General features: G+C 44.4%; 1 protein-coding gene across 1 annotated transcript; it reads left to right on the forward strand.

The window, feature by feature from the left end:
* The first annotated feature begins 731 nt into the window (after positions 1 to 731).
* Positions 732 to 14,630, forward strand: LOC115183164 (doublesex- and mab-3-related transcription factor 3-like). Its single transcript, XM_029744501.1, has 2 exons — positions 732 to 1,116; positions 13,570 to 14,630. The coding sequence occupies exons 1-2, from the start codon at positions 732 to 734 to the stop codon at positions 14,628 to 14,630; spliced, it is 1,446 nt and encodes a 481-aa protein (XP_029600361.1).
* Positions 14,631 to 19,020: the final 4,390 nt, after the last annotated feature.

Genomic DNA, 19,020 nt, shown 5'->3' on the forward strand with positions numbered 1-19,020 from the left:
GCCTTGGCAGGAACTAATGGGGATCCATAATAAATGTAATAAATACAAATACAAAAACATTGACTCTATACTGGTACTCCTTGTATATAGCCTCATTACTACCTGGTAACCCTCGATAGCATTCTTATTGTTATTTTATTGTGTTACTATTTAGGCACATGTGACAAATACCATTCGATTTTTTTTGTCAAAGCACTGTAGCCAGTAATATACAAACAAACTGCAGCACTGTTTTATTGCACTGTGGTTAAATAAGCCTTATTCTATAGACTTCAGCACGTTGCTGTCCGTTTTCTGAACTCGAGTAGTCATGATCCCATCCCAGGAACTGTTCAATGTAAACATTTAATTAGGAGTGTCTTTCATTGTCCCGGAAGAGTTATTGCACCCTGGATGGAACGCCTCTCTCCCCCCGGGGATTGGCTGATCGGGTGCCAGTGATGCACAACAGTATTTAGTTACTCGCCTCCGTGACCACGTGTCAGATGGTGGCTGTTGCACGTCTTTATGGCCAGGGGAGCAGGAGAGGTAGAGGTGGGTCCAACCAGCACCTGCTATAATCTCCTGACTTTCACTGCTCTCTACTCTGTCTGGCCCGGGCTGCGCTCACGCGCCCTTATCAGATGCACCTCGCGCCTCCAGCGCTTTGGGGAGGCAAAGTGGCGAGACTGTGTGTGTGTGTGACTAACTGACTGACTGGCTGGCTGACTGACTGGCTGACGGTGTGAGAAATGAATGGTTACAGATCTCCCTACCTGTACATAGGGGGTCTGGTGACCCAGGTCCGAGCGCCGCTCCAGAGGACCCCTAAGTGCGCTCGGTGCCGTAACCACGGCGTCCTGTCCTGGCTGAAGGGCCACAAGCGATACTGCTGCTTCAAGGACTGCACCTGTGAGAAATGCATCCTGATCATCGAGAGGCAGCGGGTCATGGCGGCGCAGGTGGCGCTCCGCAAACAGCAGGCCAACGAGAGTTTGGAGAGCATTATCCCTGAGTCTCTGAGAGCCCTGCCTGGCATCACGGTGCCTGGACAGGGGGCGGGTTACCAGGGCCTGCCGCCCCACTCTGGAGACATGGACCTCCAATGGACATCGGAACAGACTGCCAACACACAGGGTAAGCTAATAATAATAATAATAATAATAATAATAGTAATAATAATAATACAACATTATGTATTTACTTTTATTGATAAAAGACATTTCATTACAAAAAGAGATCTTAAATGTGTTGTTTGCATATGGGTATTAGAACACTTAGCAACAAGGTCGTTTGGACACTTTGAAGTGGCTGCATTTATTGGTTGAAAAAATGTATGCTAATATCAACATTGCACTAGACTTAAAATCCAAATCATTACTGTCTTTATCCCAAATATTGACGAGATTAAAAACTGCAAGCGTCACTGCATTAATGCAGTCATTATTACCCCAGAGTTATGCCAACGGTGGCCTGACTTTACAGACACATTATATGTATAGTCTACTACATATAATAGGTTCACATTTGTGGTAGGGAACAAATAGAAATCATTTAAATAAGTTACAAAAAACAAAATTAAAAAACAGTAAATGTACATTGTAAATTCCAGGGTTTTCTCGTGCGTTATAAAGAGGCCTATACCACATCTTGATAAACATGGACTGGTATTTTCAGAAATGATTTGGGAGCAGATAGAGTATTCTCAACATTTGATCAAACACTGCAGCATTAATTGATATTAATTGCAGTATTCTAACCAACTTTTATTTTGTTTAAGCATTACTTGCTCTTTATTTTCATGTATAGGCCTAATAGTTTTATTATTGTAAATGTGTCTAAATATTTTTTTTAATCATGCATAAAAATGGTTTTACTATTTATAGCCATATAGTCACAGGCTTCGTATATGTGTTGGTTAATTTGTATAAACCGCCAATCTGTTGTTTGTTGGGCTATTGAAATCAAAACAACATATCCCATCATATGATCAAAAACATTTTTATTTCTCTTTTTAGTCTACATTATTTCAGCCAGGAAGAGATCGTGCAGTTGTCTTGTATTTTTTTCAATTTTTCAGTGATAGCCAATTATCGATATGATAATGTTTTTAAAATCACTGTTTAAAGCACTTTGTAAATAAAGTTTTTATTTTCATGAATTGACCTAATCAACAATCTAGAGGCCTCCCTCTAGAGAGGATTTTAAACATAATGCCTACATTATCATATTGATCATTGGCTATTTGTTTGAGAAAATCAAAAAGACAAGTTTCAAGTGAATGCATTATCCCTGTTTGGGTCAGATACAGTATAGTTCTAGTCATGTGGTTTCAAAAATATACTACAATAGGTTGTTTTGAGAAAAGTATTGTCCAGAAATAGGATAGAACACAAGGACAGAATGCAGGGCATGCAGGTGAAATTGGTATTGACTTCACATCAGATCCATTTCAGTGTGAGGGATGAAGGCATGTCATTGGAAACATTACAGTACTCCAGACTGGACAGGTTCTAATCCAATATAACTGCCATCATTTCTGCGTGAGGTCAACTCTCAGTGAAATGTTACCAAGCAAGAGCCTGATCTGTTTACAAACTGTGGTCAATGACCATGGAAGACCAATCCCTCACTGACACACTTTTCACAGAGAAAAGAGTTAATGTTCATAAATTGCGGAGTTGTAGACAAGTTGATCGTCTCTGTAGCGGCAGAATTAACAACACCTCTATGTTGCTGTGTAGCCTCTACTAGACCTCTATGTTGCTGTGTAGCCTCTACTAGACCTCTATGTTGCTGTGTAGTCTCTACTAGACCTCTATGTTGCTGTGTAGTCTCTACTAGGCCTCTACTAGACCTCTATGTTGCTGTGTAGCCTCTACTAGACCTCTATGTTGCTGTGTAGTCTCTACTAGACCTCTATGTTGCTGTGTATCGTCTACTAGACCTCTATGTTGCTGTGTAGTCTCTACCAGACCTCTACTAGACCTCTATGTTGCTGTGTATCTTCTGCTAGACCTCTATGTTGCTGTGTAGTCTCTACTAGACCTCTATGTTGCTGTGTAGTCTCTACTAGACCTCTATGTTGCTGTGTATCGTCTACTAGACCTCTATGTTGCTGTGTATCGTCAACTAGACCTCGATGATGCTGTGTAGCCTCTACTAGACCTCTACTAGACCTCTATGTTGCTGTGTAGCCTCTACTAGACCTTGATGTTGCTGTGTAGCCTCTACTAGACCTCTATGTTGCTGTGTATCGTCTACTAGACCTCTATGTTGCTGTGTAGTCTCTACTAGACCTCTATGTTGCTGTGTAGTCTCTACTAGACCTCTATGTTGCTGTGTAGTCTCTACTAGACCTCTATGTTGCTGTGTATCGTCTACTAGACCTCTATGTTGCTGTGTATCGTCTACTAGACCTCGATGATGCTGTGTAGTCTCTACTAGACCTCTACTAGACCTCTATGTTGCTGTGTAGCCTCTACTAGACCTTGATGTTGCTGTGTAGCCTCTACTAGACCTCCATGTTGCTGTGTAGCCTCTACTAGACCTCTATGTTGCTGTGTAGTCTCTACTAGACCTCTATGTTGCTGTGTAGTCTCTACTAGACCTCTATGTTGCTGTGTAGGCTCTCCTAGACCTCTATGTTGCTGTGTATCGTCTACTAGACCTCGATGATGCTGTGTAGTCTCTACTAGACCTCTACTAGACCTCTATGTTGCTGTGTAGCCTCTAGACCTTGATGTTGCTGTGTAGACTCTACTAGACCTCTATGTTGCTGTGTAGTCTCTACTAGACCTCTATGTTGCTGTGTAGTCTCTACTAGACCTCTATGTTGCTGTGTAGTCTCTACTAGACCTCTATGTTGCTGCGTAGTCTCTACTAGACCTCTATGTTGCTGTGTATCATCTACTAGACCTCTATGTTGCTGTGTATTGTCTGCTAGACCTCGATGATGCTGTGTAGTCTCTACTAGACCTCTACTAGACCTCTATGTTGCTGTGTAGCCTCTACTAGACCTTGATGTTGCTGTGTAGCCTCTACTAGACCTCTATGTTGCTGTGTAGTCTCTACTAGACCTCTATGTTGCTGTGTAGTCTCTACTAGACCTCTATGTTGCTGTGTAGTCTCTACTAGACCTCTATGTTGCTGTGTATCGTCTACTAGACCTCGATGATGCTGTGTAGTCTCTACTAGACCTCTACTAGACCTCTATGTTGCTGTGTAGCCTCTACTAGACCTTGATGTTGCTGTGTAGCCTCTACTAGACCTCCATGTTGCTGTGTAGTCTCTACTAGACCTCTATGTTGCTGTGTAGTCTCTACTAGACCTCTATGTTGCTGTGTAGTCTCTACTAGACCTCTATGTTGCTGTGTAGGCTCTCCTAGACCTCTATGTTGCTGTGTATCGTCTACTAGACCTCGATGATGCTGTGTAGTCTCTACTAGACCTCTACTAGACCTCTATGTTGCTGTGTAGCCTCTACTAGACCTTGATGTTGCTGTGTAGACTCTACTAGACCTCTATGTTGCTGTGTAGTCTCTACTAGACCTCTATGTTGCTGTGTAGTCTCTACTAGACCTCTATGTTGCTGTGTAGTCTCTACTAGACCTCTATGTTGCTGCGTAGTCTCTACTAGACCTCTATGTTGCTGTGTATCATCTACTAGACCTCTATGTTGCTGTGTATCGTCTGCTAGACCTCGATGATGCTGTGTAGTCTCTACTAGACCTCTACTAGACCTCTATGTTGCTGTGTAGCCTCTACTAGACCTTGATGTTGCTGTGTAGCCTCTACTAGACCTCTATGTTGCTGTGTAGTCTCTACTAGACCTCTATGTTGCTGTGTAGTCTCTACTAGACCTCTATGTTGCTGTGTAGGCTCTACTAGACCTCTATGTTGCTGTGTATCGTCTACTAGACCTCGATGATGCTGTGTAGTCTCTACTAGACCTCTACTTGATCTCTATGTTGCTGTGTAGTCTCTACTAGACCTCTATGTTGCTGTGTATTGTCTACTAGACCTCGATGATGCTGTGTATTCTCTACTAGACCTCTACTAGACCTCTATGTTGCTGTGTATCGTCTACTAGACCTCTATGTTGCTGTGTAGTCGCTTCTAGACCTCTATGTTGCTGTGTATTGTCGACTAGACCTCGATGATGCTGTGTAGTCTCTACTAGACCTCTACTAGACCTCTATGTTGCTGTGTAGTCTCTACTAGACCTCTATGTTGCTGTGTATTGTCTACTAGACCTCGATTATGCTGTGTAGTCTCTACTAGACCTCTACTAGACCTCTATGTTGCTGTGTAGTCTCTACTAGACCTCTATGTTGCTGTGTAGTCTCTACTAGACCTCTATGTTGTTGTGTAGCCTCTACTAGACCTCTATGTTGCTGTGTAGTCTCTACTAGACCTGTATGTTGCTGTGTAGTCTCTACTAGGCCTCTACTAGACATCTATGTTGCTGTGTAGTCTCTACTAGACCTCTATGTTGCTGTGTAGTCTCTACTAGACCTCTATGTTGCTGTGTAGCCTCTACTAGACCTCTATGTTGCTGTGTATCGCCTACTAGACCTCTATGTTGCTGTACATCGCCAACTAGACCTCTATGTTGCTGTGTAGTCTCTACTAGACCTCTATGTTGCTATGTAGGCTCTACTAGACCTCTATGTTGCTGTGTAGCCTCTACTAGACCTCTATGTTGCTGTGTAGCCTCTACTAGACCTTGATGTTGCTGTGTAGCCTCTACTAGACCTCTATGTTGCTGTGTAGACTCTACTAGACCTCTATGTTGCTGTGTAGTCTCTACTAGACCTCTATGTTGCTGTGTAGTCTCTACTAGACCTCTATGTTGCTGTGTAGGCTCTACTAGACCTCTATGTTGCTGTGTATCGTCTACTAGACCTCGATGATGCTGTGTAGTCTCTACTAGACCTCTACTTGACCTCTATCTTGCTGTGTAGTCTCTACTAGACCTCTATGTTGCTGTGTATCGTCTACTAGACCTCGATGATGCTGTGTAGTCTCTACTAGACCTCTATGTTGCTGTGTATTGTCGACTAGACCTCGATGATGCTGTGTAGTCTCTACTAGACCTCTACTAGACCTCTATGTTGCTGTGTAGTCTCTACTAGACCTCTATGTTGCTGTGTATTGTCTACTAGACCTCGATTATGCTGTGTAGTCTCTACTAGACCTCTACTAGACCTCTATGTTGCTGTGTAGTCTCTACTAGACCTCTATGTTGGTGTGTAGTCTCTACTAGACCTCTATGTTGTTGTGTAGCCTCTACTAGACCTCTATGTTGCTGTGTAGTCTCTACTAGACCTGTATGTTGCTGTGTAGTCTCTCCTAGGCCTCTACTAGACATCTATGTTGCTGTGTAGTCTCTACTAGACCTCTATGTTGCTGTGTAGTCTCTACTAGACCTCTATGTTGCTGTGTAGCCTCTACTAGACCTCTATGTTGCTGTGTATCGCCTACTAGACCTCTATGTTGCTGTACATCGCCAACTAGACCTCTATGTTGCTGTGTAGTCTCTACTAGACCTCTATGTTGCTATGTAGGCTCTACTAGACCTCTATGTTGCTGTGTAGCCTCTACTAGACCTCTATGTTGCTGTGTAGCCTCTAATAGACCTCTACTAGACCTCTGTGTAGTCTCTTCTAGACCTGTGTAGTCTCTACTAGACCTTTGTGTAGTATCTTCTAGACCTCTACTAGACCTCTGTGTAGTCTCTTCTAGACCTGTGTAGTCTCTTCTAGACCCCTATGTATTCTCTACTAGACCTCTATGTTGCTGTGTAGATTCTACTAGACCTCTATGTTGCTGTGTAGTCTCTACTAGACCTCTATGTTGCTGTGTAGCCACTACTAGACATATATGTTGCTGTGTAGCCTCTACTATACCTCTATGTTGCTGTGTAGTCTCTTCTAGACCCCTATGCATTCTCTACTAGACCTCTATGTTGCTCTGTAGTCTCTACTAGACCTCTATGTTGCTGTGTATCGTCTACTAGACCTCTATGTTGCTGTGTAGTCTCTACTAGACCTCTATGTTGCTGTGTAGACTCTACTATACCTCTATGTTGCTGTGTATCGTCTACTAGACCTCTATGTTGCTGTGTAGTCTCTACCAGACCTCTACTAGACCTCTATGTTGCTGTGTATCTTCTGCTAGACCTCTATGTTGCTGTGTAGTCTCTACTAGAACTCTATGTTGCTGTGTAGTCTCTACTAGACCTCTATGTTGCTGTGTAGTCTCTACTAGACCTCTATGTTGCTGTGTATCGTCTACTAGACCTCTATGTTGCTGTGTATCGTCAACTAGACCTCGATGATGCTGTGTAGCCTCTACTAGACCTCTACTAGACCTCTATGTTGCTGTGTAGCCTCTACTAGACCTTGATGTTGCTGTGTAGCCTCTACTAGACCTCTATGTTGCTGTGTATCGTCTACTAGACCTCTATGTTGCTGTGTAGTCTCTACTAGACCTCTATGTTGCTGTGTAGTCTCTACTAGACCTCTATGTTGCTGTGTAGTCTCTACTAGACCTCTATGTTGCTGTGTATCGTCTACTAGACCTCTATGTTGCTGTGTATCGTCTACTAGACCTCGATGATGCTGTGTAGTCTCTACTAGACCTCTACTAGACCTCTATGTTGCTGTGTAGCCTCTACTAGACCTTGATGTTGCTGTGTAGCCTCTACTAGACCTCCATGTTGCTGTGTAGCCTCTACTAGACCTCTATGTTGCTGTGTAGTCTCTACTAGACCTCTATGTTGCTGTGTAGTCTCTACTAGACCTCTATGTTGCTGTGTAGGCTCTCCTAGACCTCTATGTTGCTGTGTATCGTCTACTAGACCTCGATGATGCTGTGTAGTCTCTACTAGACCTCTACTAGACCTCTATGTTGCTGTGTAGCCTCTAGACCTTGATGTTGCTGTGTAGACTCTACTAGACCTCTATGTTGCTGTGTAGTCTCTACTAGACCTCTATGTTGCTGTGTAGTCTCTACTAGACCTCTATGTTGCTGTGTAGTCTCTACTAGACCTCTATGTTGCTGCGTAGTCTCTACTAGACCTCTATGTTGCTGTGTATCATCTACTAGACCTCTATGTTGCTGTGTATTGTCTGCTAGACCTCGATGATGCTGTGTAGTCTCTACTAGACCTCTACTAGACCTCTATGTTGCTGTGTAGCCTCTACTAGACCTTGATGTTGCTGTGTAGCCTCTACTAGACCTCTATGTTGCTGTGTAGTCTCTACTAGACCTCTATGTTGCTGTGTAGTCTCTACTAGACCTCTATGTTGCTGTGTAGTCTCTACTAGACCTCTATGTTGCTGTGTATCGTCTACTAGACCTCGATGATGCTGTGTAGTCTCTACTAGACCTCTACTAGACCTCTATGTTGCTGTGTAGCCTCTACTAGACCTTGATGTTGCTGTGTAGCCTCTACTAGACCTCCATGTTGCTGTGTAGTCTCTACTAGACCTCTATGTTGCTGTGTAGTCTCTACTAGACCTCTATGTTGCTGTGTAGTCTCTACTAGACCTCTATGTTGCTGTGTAGGCTCTCCTAGACCTCTATGTTGCTGTGTATCGTCTACTAGACCTCGATGATGCTGTGTAGTCTCTACTAGACCTCTACTAGACCTCTATGTTGCTGTGTAGCCTCTACTAGACCTTGATGTTGCTGTGTAGACTCTACTAGACCTCTATGTTGCTGTGTAGTCTCTACTAGACCTCTATGTTGCTGTGTAGTCTCTACTAGACCTCTATGTTGCTGTGTAGTCTCTACTAGACCTCTATGTTGCTGCGTAGTCTCTACTAGACCTCTATGTTGCTGTGTATCATCTACTAGACCTCTATGTTGCTGTGTATCGTCTGCTAGACCTCGATGATGCTGTGTAGTCTCTACTAGACCTCTACTAGACCTCTATGTTGCTGTGTAGCCTCTACTAGACCTTGATGTTGCTGTGTAGCCTCTACTAGACCTCTATGTTGCTGTGTAGTCTCTACTAGACCTCTATGTTGCTGTGTAGTCTCTACTAGACCTCTATGTTGCTGTGTAGTCTCTACTAGACCTCTATGTTGCTGTGTAGGCTCTACTAGACCTCTATGTTGCTGTGTATCGTCTACTAGACCTCGATGATGCTGTGTAGTCTCTACTAGACCTCTACTTGATCTCTATGTTGCTGTGTAGTCTCTACTAGACCTCTATGTTGCTGTGTATTGTCTACTAGACCTCGATGATGCTGTGTATTCTCTACTAGACCTCTACTAGACCTCTATGTTGCTGTGTATCGTCTACTAGACCTCTATGTTGCTGTGTAGTCGCTTCTAGACCTCTATGTTGCTGTGTATTGTCGACTAGACCTCGATGATGCTGTGTAGTCTCTACTAGACCTCTACTAGACCTCTATGTTGCTGTGTAGTCTCTACTAGACCTCTATGTTGCTGTGTATTGTCTACTAGACCTCGATTATGCTGTGTAGTCTCTACTAGACCTCTACTAGACCTCTATGTTGCTGTGTAGTCTCTACTAGACCTCTATGTTGCTGTGTAGTCTCTACTAGACCTCTATGTTGTTGTGTAGCCTCTACTAGACCTCTATGTTGCTGTGTAGTCTCTACTAGACCTGTATGTTGCTGTGTAGTCTCTACTAGGCCTCTACTAGACATCTATGTTGCTGTGTAGTCTCTACTAGACCTCTATGTTGCTGTGTAGTCTCTACTAGACCTCTATGTTGCTGTGTAGCCTCTACTAGACCTCTATGTTGCTGTGTATCGCCTACTAGACCTCTATGTTGCTGTACATCGCCAACTAGACCTCTATGTTGCTGTGTAGTCTCTACTAGACCTCTATGTTGCTATGTAGGCTCTACTAGACCTCTATGTTGCTGTGTAGCCTCTACTAGACCTCTATGTTGCTGTGTAGCCTCTACTAGACCTTGATGTTGCTGTGTAGCCTCTACTAGACCTCTATGTTGCTGTGTAGACTCTACTAGACCTCTATGTTGCTGTGTAGTCTCTACTAGACCTCTATGTTGCTGTGTAGTCTCTACTAGACCTCTATGTTGCTGTGTAGGCTCTACTAGACCTCTATGTTGCTGTGTATCGTCTACTAGACCTCAATGATGCTGTGTAGTCTCTACTAGACCTCTACTTGACCTCTATCTTGCTGTGTAGTCTCTACTAGACCTCTATGTTGCTGTGTATCGTCTACTAGACCTCGATGATGCTGTGTAGTCTCTACTAGACCTCTATGTTGCTGTGTATTGTCGACTAGACCTCGATGATGCTGTGTAGTCTCTACTAGACCTCTACTAGACCTCTATGTTGCTGTGTAGTCTCTACTAGACCTCTATGTTGCTGTGTATTGTCTACTAGACCTCGATTATGCTGTGTAGTCTCTACTAGACCTCTACTAGACCTCTATGTTGCTGTGTAGTCTCTACTAGACCTCTATGTTGGTGTGTAGTCTCTACTAGACCTCTATGTTGTTGTGTAGCCTCTACTAGACCTCTATGTTGCTGTGTAGTCTCTACTAGACCTGTATGTTGCTGTGTAGTCTCTACTAGGCCTCTACTAGACATCTATGTTGCTGTGTAGTCTCTACTAGACCTCTATGTTGCTGTGTAGTCTCTACTAGACCTCTATGTTGCTGTGTAGCCTCTACTAGACCTCTATGTTGCTGTGTATCGCCTACTAGACCTCTATGTTGCTGTACATCGCCAACTAGACCTCTATGTTGCTGTGTAGTCTCTACTAGACCTCTATGTTGCTATGTAGGCTCTACTAGACCTCTATGTTGCTGTGTAGCCTCTACTAGACCTCTATGTTGCTGTGTAGCCTCTAATAGACCTCTACTAGACCTCTGTGTAGTCTCTTCTAGACCTGTGTAGTCTCTACTAGACCTTTGTGTAGTATCTTCTAGACCTCTACTAGACCTCTGTGTAGTCTCTTCTAGACCTGTGTAGTCTCTTCTAGACCCCTATGTATTCTCTACTAGACCTCTATGTTGCTGTGTAGATTCTACTAGACCTCTATGTTGCTGTGTAGTCTCTACTAGACCTCTATGTTGCTGTGTAGCCACTACTAGACATATATGTTGCTGTGTAGCCTCTACTATACCTCTATGTTGCTGTGTAGTCTCTTCTAGACCCCTATGCATTCTCTACTAGACCTCTATGTTGCTCTGTAGTCTCTACTAGACCTCTATGTTGCTGTGTATCGTCTACTAGACCTCTATGTTGCTGTGTAGTCTCTACTAGACCTCTATGTTGCTGTGTAGACTCTACTATACCTCTATGTTGCTGTGTAGTCTATTCTAGACCCCTGTGTAGTCTCTACTAGACCTCTATGTTGCTGTGTAGTATCTTCTAGACCTCTATGTTGCTGTGTAGTCTATTCTAGACCCCTGTGTATTCTCTACTAGACCTCTATGTTGCTGTGTAGTCTGTACTAGACCTCTATGTTGCTGTGTAGTCTCTACTAGACCTCTATGTTGCTGTGTAGTCTCTACTAGACCTCTGTGTAGTCTCTACTAGACCTCTACTAGACCTCTGTGTAGTCTCTTCTAGACCTCTCACTTTTCTCCAGACCTCTGTGTAGTCTCTTCTAGACCTCTGTGTTGTCTCTTCTAGACTTCTGTGTATTCTCCACTAGACCTCTACTAGACCTCTGTGTAGTCTCTTCTAGACCTCTGTGTAGTCTCTACTAGACCTCTACTAGACCTCTGTGTAGTCTCTTCTAGACCTCTCACTTTTCTCCAGACCTCTGTGTAGTCTCTTCTAGACCTCTGTGTTGTCTCTTCTAGACTTCTGTGTATTCTCCACTAGACCTCTACTAGACCTCTGTGTAGTCTCTTCTAGACCTCTGTGTAGTCTCTTCTAGACCTCTCGCTTTTCTCCAGACCTCTGTGCAGTCTCTTCTAGTCCTCTGTGTAGTCTCTCCAGACCTCTGTGTAGTCTTTCCAGTCCTCTGTGTAGTCTCTACTAGACCTCTCCTGTCCTCTGTGTAGTCTCTCCAGACCTCTGTGTAGTCTCTCTAGTCCTCTGTGTATTCTCTACTAGACCTCTATGTAGTCTCTACTAGACCTCTACTAGACCTCTGTGTAGTCTCTTCTAGACCTCTGTGTAGTCTCTTCTAGACCTCTGTGTAGTCTCTTCTAGACCTCTCGCTTTTCTCCAGACCTCTGTGTATTCTCTACTAGACCTCTATGTAGTCTCTTCTAGACCTCTCTAGACCTCTGTGTAGTCTCTACTAGACCTCTGTGTAGTCTCTCCAGACCTCTGTGTAGTCTCTCCAGTCCTCTGTGTATTCTCTACTAGACCTCTACTAGACCTCTGTGTAGTCTCTTCTAGACCTCTGTGTAGTCTCTTCTAGACCTCTGTGTAGTCTCTTCTAGACCTCTCGCTTTTCTCCAGACCTCTGTGTAGTCTCTCCAGCCCTCTGTGTAGTCTCTCCAGACCTCTGTGTAGTCTCTCCAGTCCTCTGTGTAGTCTCTACTAGACCTCTCCAGTCCTCTGTGTAGTCTCTCCAGACCTCTGTGTAGTCTCTCCAGTCCTCTGTGTAGTCTCTACTAGACCTCTCCAGTCCTCTGTGTAGTCTCTCCAGTCCTCTGTGTAGTCTCTCCAGTCCTCTGTGTAGTCTCTCCAGACCTCTGTGTAGTCTCTCCAGTCCTCTGTGTAGTCTCTCCAGTCCTCTGTGTAGTCTCTCCAGTCCTCTGTGTAGTCTCTCCAGACCTCTGTGTAGTCTCTCCAGACCTCTGTGTAGTCTCTCCAGTCCTCTGTGTAGTCTCTCCAGTCCTCTGTGTAGTCTCTCCAGACCTTTGTGTAGTCTCTCCAGTCCTCTGTGTAGTCTCTCCAGTCCTCTGTGTAGTCTCTCCAGTCCTCTGTGTAGTCTCTCCAGTCCTCTATGTAGTCTCTACTAGTAGTAGAGGGTTGAGGGTCCTGTCAGGAGGAGAAGGCTGAGCTTTTCTCCAGCTCTGGATAATATAGATGCCTGTTTTCCCATTGAACCAATCAGAACTCCAGGTTGTTGTATTTCACATGTCGCTGGTCCCAAGTTAATATGACTATGTAGCAAGTCAAATTATTTTTTATAGGATGTCGTATGCAGTGTTCATTCTGTGTTGTCTGAGTAGCTGTCTAAGTGAGGTTGTTTCTGTGTAGATCTGAGAATGTGTTTGTCTTTGTGTTCTCTGTATTGCTGAGTGAGGATGTGTTTCTGTGTTCTCTGTAGTGCTGAGTGAGGATGTGTTTCTGTGTTCTCTGTAGTGCTGAGTGAGGATGTGTTTCTGTGTTCTCTGTAGTGCTGAGTGAGGATGTGTTTCTGTGTTCTCTGTAGTGCTGAGTGAGGATGTGTTTCTGTGTTCTCTGTAGTGCTGAGTGAGGATGTGTTTCTGTGTTCTTTGTAGTCCTGAGTGAGAATGTGTTTCTGTGTTCTCTGTAGTGCTGAGTGAGGATGTGTTTCTGTGTTCTCTGTAGTCTTGAGTGAGGATGTGTTTCTGTGTTGCTGAGTGAGGATGTGTTTCTGTGTTCTCTGTAGTGTTGAGTGAGGATGTGTTTCTGTGTTCTCTGTAGTGCTGAGTGAGGATGCGTCGGGGGACCAGAACGGTAATGGTAGCGGCAGTGAGAAGGACCAGGACCCTAGCACTCCATCCCAGACCAATGAGGGCCGCTACAGCTTCCCTCTGCCCCTCCCTAGCCTCCCTCTCCCCCTGGCCCTCCCTAAGACCTGCAGCACCTCTCCAGAGCCCAAGGCAGACAGCCCCACTAAGGTCTACCCCGGGGTTGGGGCAGAGGGGATACCAGGGGACCACAGCCTGGTGATTGAGGGCCTGTCTGGGTCTGTCTCCCTTCCCTTTAACCTGCGAGCCAACCGGCCACCCCTGGAGGTGCTGAAGAAGATCTTCCCTTCCCACAAGCCCCCGGTGCTGGAATTGATCCTGCAGGGGTGTGGAGGGGACCTGGTGGGGGCCATCGAGGTGCTGCTGTCCAGCCAGGCCCAGGAGGCCAGGGGGGGTCACCCCCACAGTCAGGACCTCCACCCCGACACCCTGGTCCTGCCCTCCATCAGCCATCTCCTGGACCACTCCCTGGGGTCTTACCACCCTCTGGCCACCTCTGCCAAGTGGTCTGTGGACTCTGCTTTCAGGGTGCCTGAGTCCCTGTGCTTCTCGTCTGACTCGTCGTCCAGCCCCCTGACCCTGCAGCCAGGGTCATTCCCCCATCCACCCCACTACCCTCTGAGGCTGAGGAACTCTCTGACACGCGGTGGCCGGACCGGACCCTTCTGCAATGACTTGACCCTATGGAACACTATGATGCTGCAGCAGCAGTACCAGCTACGGTCACCTCAGTACGTCTCTCCTTTCTCCTCCGCTGGGGTCTTCCAACGCTCTCCGCTTCTCTCCTCTCCTCTCCTCTCCTCCTCCTCCCCACTCATCTCCTCCTCCTCCTCCTCCCCACTCCTCTCCTCCTCCCACCCCCAGAAGGTGCATCGTCTCTCCCAGCTAGAGGACTGTCCCCCTGCACCCACCTCCCCCACCCCCAGCGCTAAACAGACCCTCTACACCCCAGATGAGGACTACGAGAACCGCTCAGACTCCTTCGACTCACGAATCCTCAACTCCTCCACCTGAACCAATATGAACAAATGAACCAATATTTAAGCAGAATGAATGTGTGAATAACTCCTGGCTAAGGGCTGTTTTTAGAACAGAGGCGAAGCCAAGGGCTGGGGAGACTGCCCTTATGAGGATGTTATTCTAGATCATTCCCAGGTTTAAAACGGTTGCCAACATATTAAAAAAGATTATCTGCATGTTTTTATAAACTTTATTATATTGACTAAATTAGTTTTATGTCATCCTTCCGCCATACAAAATAGTCAGGGTAAAAGCCAGTCCTTAGTTCTGAGGTTGTGAAGTTGCTAGCCAAACGAGCGGGTCATTCATTCTGAGGATGTGAATTTGCTAGCCAAATGAGCGGGTCATTCATTCTGAGGATGTAAAGTTGCTAGCCAAATGAGCGGGTCATTCATTCTGAGGATGTGAAGTTGCTAGCCAAATGAGCGGGTCATTCATTCTGAGGATGTGAAGTTGCTAGCCAAATGAGCGGGTCATTCATTCTGAGGATGTGAAGTTGCTAGCCAAACGAGCGGGTCATTCATTCTGTCCATTTTATTTTTAATGGTTGCTATGCTAAACAAATCATTGGCGTTTAGCTGGTGGTAACTAGATGGAGCACAGCTACGACCAGAAGTTACTTTTCATAGCAGGTTAGGAGGGCATTATAGCTAACCCTAACCCTTTGCCTAACCTTAATAACCTAATTCTCTTAACCTGCAGCGTAAGTTCGTTCCCCTAACGACAAACTCGGTTCCGGTCATATCTGTATCCCACCCAGTCAGAACCCATGTAGCTATGCAGGCTAGCTACTTGTCCTTTGCTACATAGCCAACTAAAGCTAACAAACAATCACATCACGCACTGACAACAAACTATGTTGATTTGACCTGTATTTCTATTGCCATTTCATTGGATTTATCCTTTATAATGCTAATATAACCATTATAATGATCCTGATAAATACATTTGCCTGGCTCAGAGAAGCTGTCAGTCTCGTCATGTTCATATGCATAGCACGGTGGAGATACTGCAACACCAAAGGTCGGAGACAGTGGATGCACCATAGAGATTCTATTAAATTACGAATATAGCCAAATTAGAATTAGTGTTGTAATTGTAATTCTATGGGATGCATTGATACATCTAATGGAACTGTTACCCCTGGAATGTGGGGATTGTGCTGTTATAACTCCCTTCTATCAACCAATTAGCATCCAGGATCCAACCAACCTGTTTTATAAGAACCAATATGAACATATTAACCAATGAAACATATGAACTATTTTTATTTTACCTTTATTTAACTAGGCAAGTCAGTGAAGAACAAATTCATATTTTAAATGACAGCCTAGGAACAGTGGGTTAACTGCCTTGTTCAGGGGCAGAACGACAGATTTGTACATTGTCAGTTCATGGGATTTGAACTTGCAACCTTTCGGTTACTAGTCCAATGCTCTAACCAGTAGGCTACACTGGCACCCCAACCCCAACTATGATGCCCCACTGGCTACTGAAACACCAATGAACCACTGGCTACTGAAACACCAATGAACCACTGGCTACTGAAACACCAATGAACCACTGGTTACTGAAACACCAATGAACCACTGGCTACTGAAACAACAATGAACCACTGGTTACTGAAACACCAATGAACTACTGGTTACTGAAACACCAATGAACCACTGGCTACTGAAACACCAATGAACCACTGGTTACTGAAACACCAATGAACCACTGGCTACTGAAACACCAATGAACCACTGGCTACTGAAACACCAATGAACCACTGGCTACTGAAACACCAATGAACCACTGGCTACTGAAACACCAATGAACCACTGGTTACTGAAACACCAATGAACCACTGGCTACTGAAACACCAATGAACCACTGGCTACTGAAACACCAATGAACCACTGGCTACTGAAACACCAATGAACCACTGGCTACTGAAACACCAATGAACCACTGGCTACTGAAACACCAATGAACCACTGGCTACTGAAACACCAATGAACCACTGGTTACTGAAACACCAATGAACCACTGGCTACTGAAACACCAATGAACCACTGGCTACTGAAACACCAATGAACCACTGGCTACTGAAACACCAATGAACCACTGGCTACTGAAACACCAATGAACCACTGGTTACTGAAACACCAATGAACCACTGGCTACTGAAACACCAATGAACCACTGGTTACTGAAACACCAATGAACCACTGGCTACTGAAATGAAGCACCAGAAATGTCTTGTGTTCAGATCAGGGCCCAGTTTCCAGATAGCGATGGAATGTAGTCTTAAAAGTGTTTTAATTAATGATGTATCTTTGCTACAATGGCCGAAGATGTAACTTGTGTTTCCCAAAACACCACGCAGAGAGAACGTTCGCTTAGTACATCATTGAGGTATGGGTCAATACTGATAAGATGGAAAGAAACAAAGCACTGCTCTCAGATCAGCATTCTCCCTTTCCAATCTTACCTTAACATTAGAGTTATTCCACAATACTGATGATGAGTCAGCTCCTGGAGAGATATTATTACCTACACCTGCAAATATCGAGGCGGCTCATTCTAATGCTTACCCTACAATAACGCACTAAGTCAAGACTTGGCACATCATTGTGATGTTACACATCATATATTGAGGCAAAACACGAGTGACAGACAATAGCGTACAAATAGCTAAATAAAACTATTGAATTAACATGAAATTGATTTTAGTATCATTCCAAGACATAGATCTATGTAGTTTATACTGTATGTATCTTTAATACAGTCATCTGGGTTTTCATTTGAAGAGTCTTTATACAGTGCCTTCGGAAGGTATTCACACCCCTTAACTTTTTATACATTTTGCTACGTTACAGCCTTATTCTGAAATGGATTAAATATGATTTTTTTCTCAGCATTCTACACACAATACCCCATAATGACAAAGCAAAAATGGGTTATGTAGAAATGTTTGCACATTTAAAAAGAAATTGAAAACAGAAATACGTTATTTACATATGTATTCAGACCCTTTAGTATGAGACTCAAAATTGAGCTCAGGTGCATCCTGTTTCCATTGATCATCCTTGAGATGTTTCTACAATTTTATTGGAGTCCAACTGTTGTAAATTCAATTGATTGGACATGATTTGGAAAGGCACACACCTGTTTATATAAGGTCCAACAGTTGACAGTGCATGTCAGAAAGAAAACCAAGCAATGAGGTCGAAGGAATTGACCGTAGAGCTCTGAGACAGGATTGTGTCGAGGCACAGATCTGGGGAAGGGTACCAAAACATTTCTGCAGCATTGGTCCCCAAGAACACAGTGGCCTCCATTATTCTTAAATGGAAGAAGTTTGGAACCACCAAGACTCTTCCAAGAGCTGGCCGCCTGGCCAAACTGAACAATCAGGGGGGAAAGGACTTGGTCAGGGAGGTGACCAAGAACCCGATGGTCACTCTGACAGAGCTGTGGAGATGGGAGAACCTTCCAGAAGGCCAACCAATCTCTGTAGTACTCCACCAATCAGGACTTTATGGTAGAGTGGCCAGGTGGTAGCCAATCCTCAGTAAAAGGCACATGACATCCAACTTGTAGTTTGCCAAAAGTCACATAAATGACTCTCAAACCATGGGAAACATGATTCATGCTGTGGGGATGTTTTTCAGTGGCAGGTATTGGGAGACTAGTCAGGATCGAGGCAAAGATGAACGGAGCAAAGTACAGAGAGATCCTTGATGAAAACCTGCTCCAGAGCGCTCAGGACCTCAGAATGGGGCGAAGGTTCACCTTCCAACAGGACACCGACCCTGAACACACAGCCAAGGCAACGCAGGAGTGGCTTCGGGACAAGTCTCTGAATGTCCTTGAGTGGCCCAGCCAGAGCCCGAACTTGAACCTGATCTAACATCTCTGGAGAGACCTGAAAATAGCTGTGCAGCGACACTCCCCATCCAACCTGACAGAGCTTGAGAGGATCTGTAGAGAGGAATGGGAGAAACTCCCCAAATACAGCTGTGCCAAGCTTGTAGCATCATACCCAAGAAGACTCCAGGCTGTAATCGCTACCAAAGGTGCTTCAACAAAGTACTGAGTAAAGGCTCTGAATACTTGTGTAAATTGATTTTTTAATTAAAAAAATAAAATAAATTAAACCTCTTTTTGCTTTGTTGTTATGGGGTATTGTGTGTAGATTGATGAGTATATCTTTTTTATACATTTTATAATAAGGCTGTAACGTAACATAATGAGGAAAAAGTCATGGGGTCTGAATACTTTCCGAATGCACTATATCCTTCTCTTGTTATGTAAAGACATGAGCAGCTTTAGTCACTCACGTTCGTTTCGGTGGTCACAGAAAGACAAATAAACATTTTCAATTTGTGTTTAGCGG

Source organism: Salmo trutta, unplaced genomic scaffold (genome assembly GCF_901001165.1).
Source record: "Salmo trutta unplaced genomic scaffold, fSalTru1.1, whole genome shotgun sequence".
Classification (NCBI taxonomy): domain Eukaryota; kingdom Metazoa; phylum Chordata; class Actinopteri; order Salmoniformes; family Salmonidae; genus Salmo; species Salmo trutta.

Excerpts from the sequence above, each read along its gene's own strand:
- LOC115183164 (XM_029744501.1), top strand. The coding sequence starts at position 732 with ATGAATGGTTACAGATCTCCCTACCTGTACATAGGGGGTCTGGTGACC. Across the intron at positions 1,117-13,569 it reads ACAGACTGCCAACACACAGG|TGCTGAGTGAGGATGCGTCG; the intron begins GTAAGCTAATAA and ends TGTTCTCTGTAG.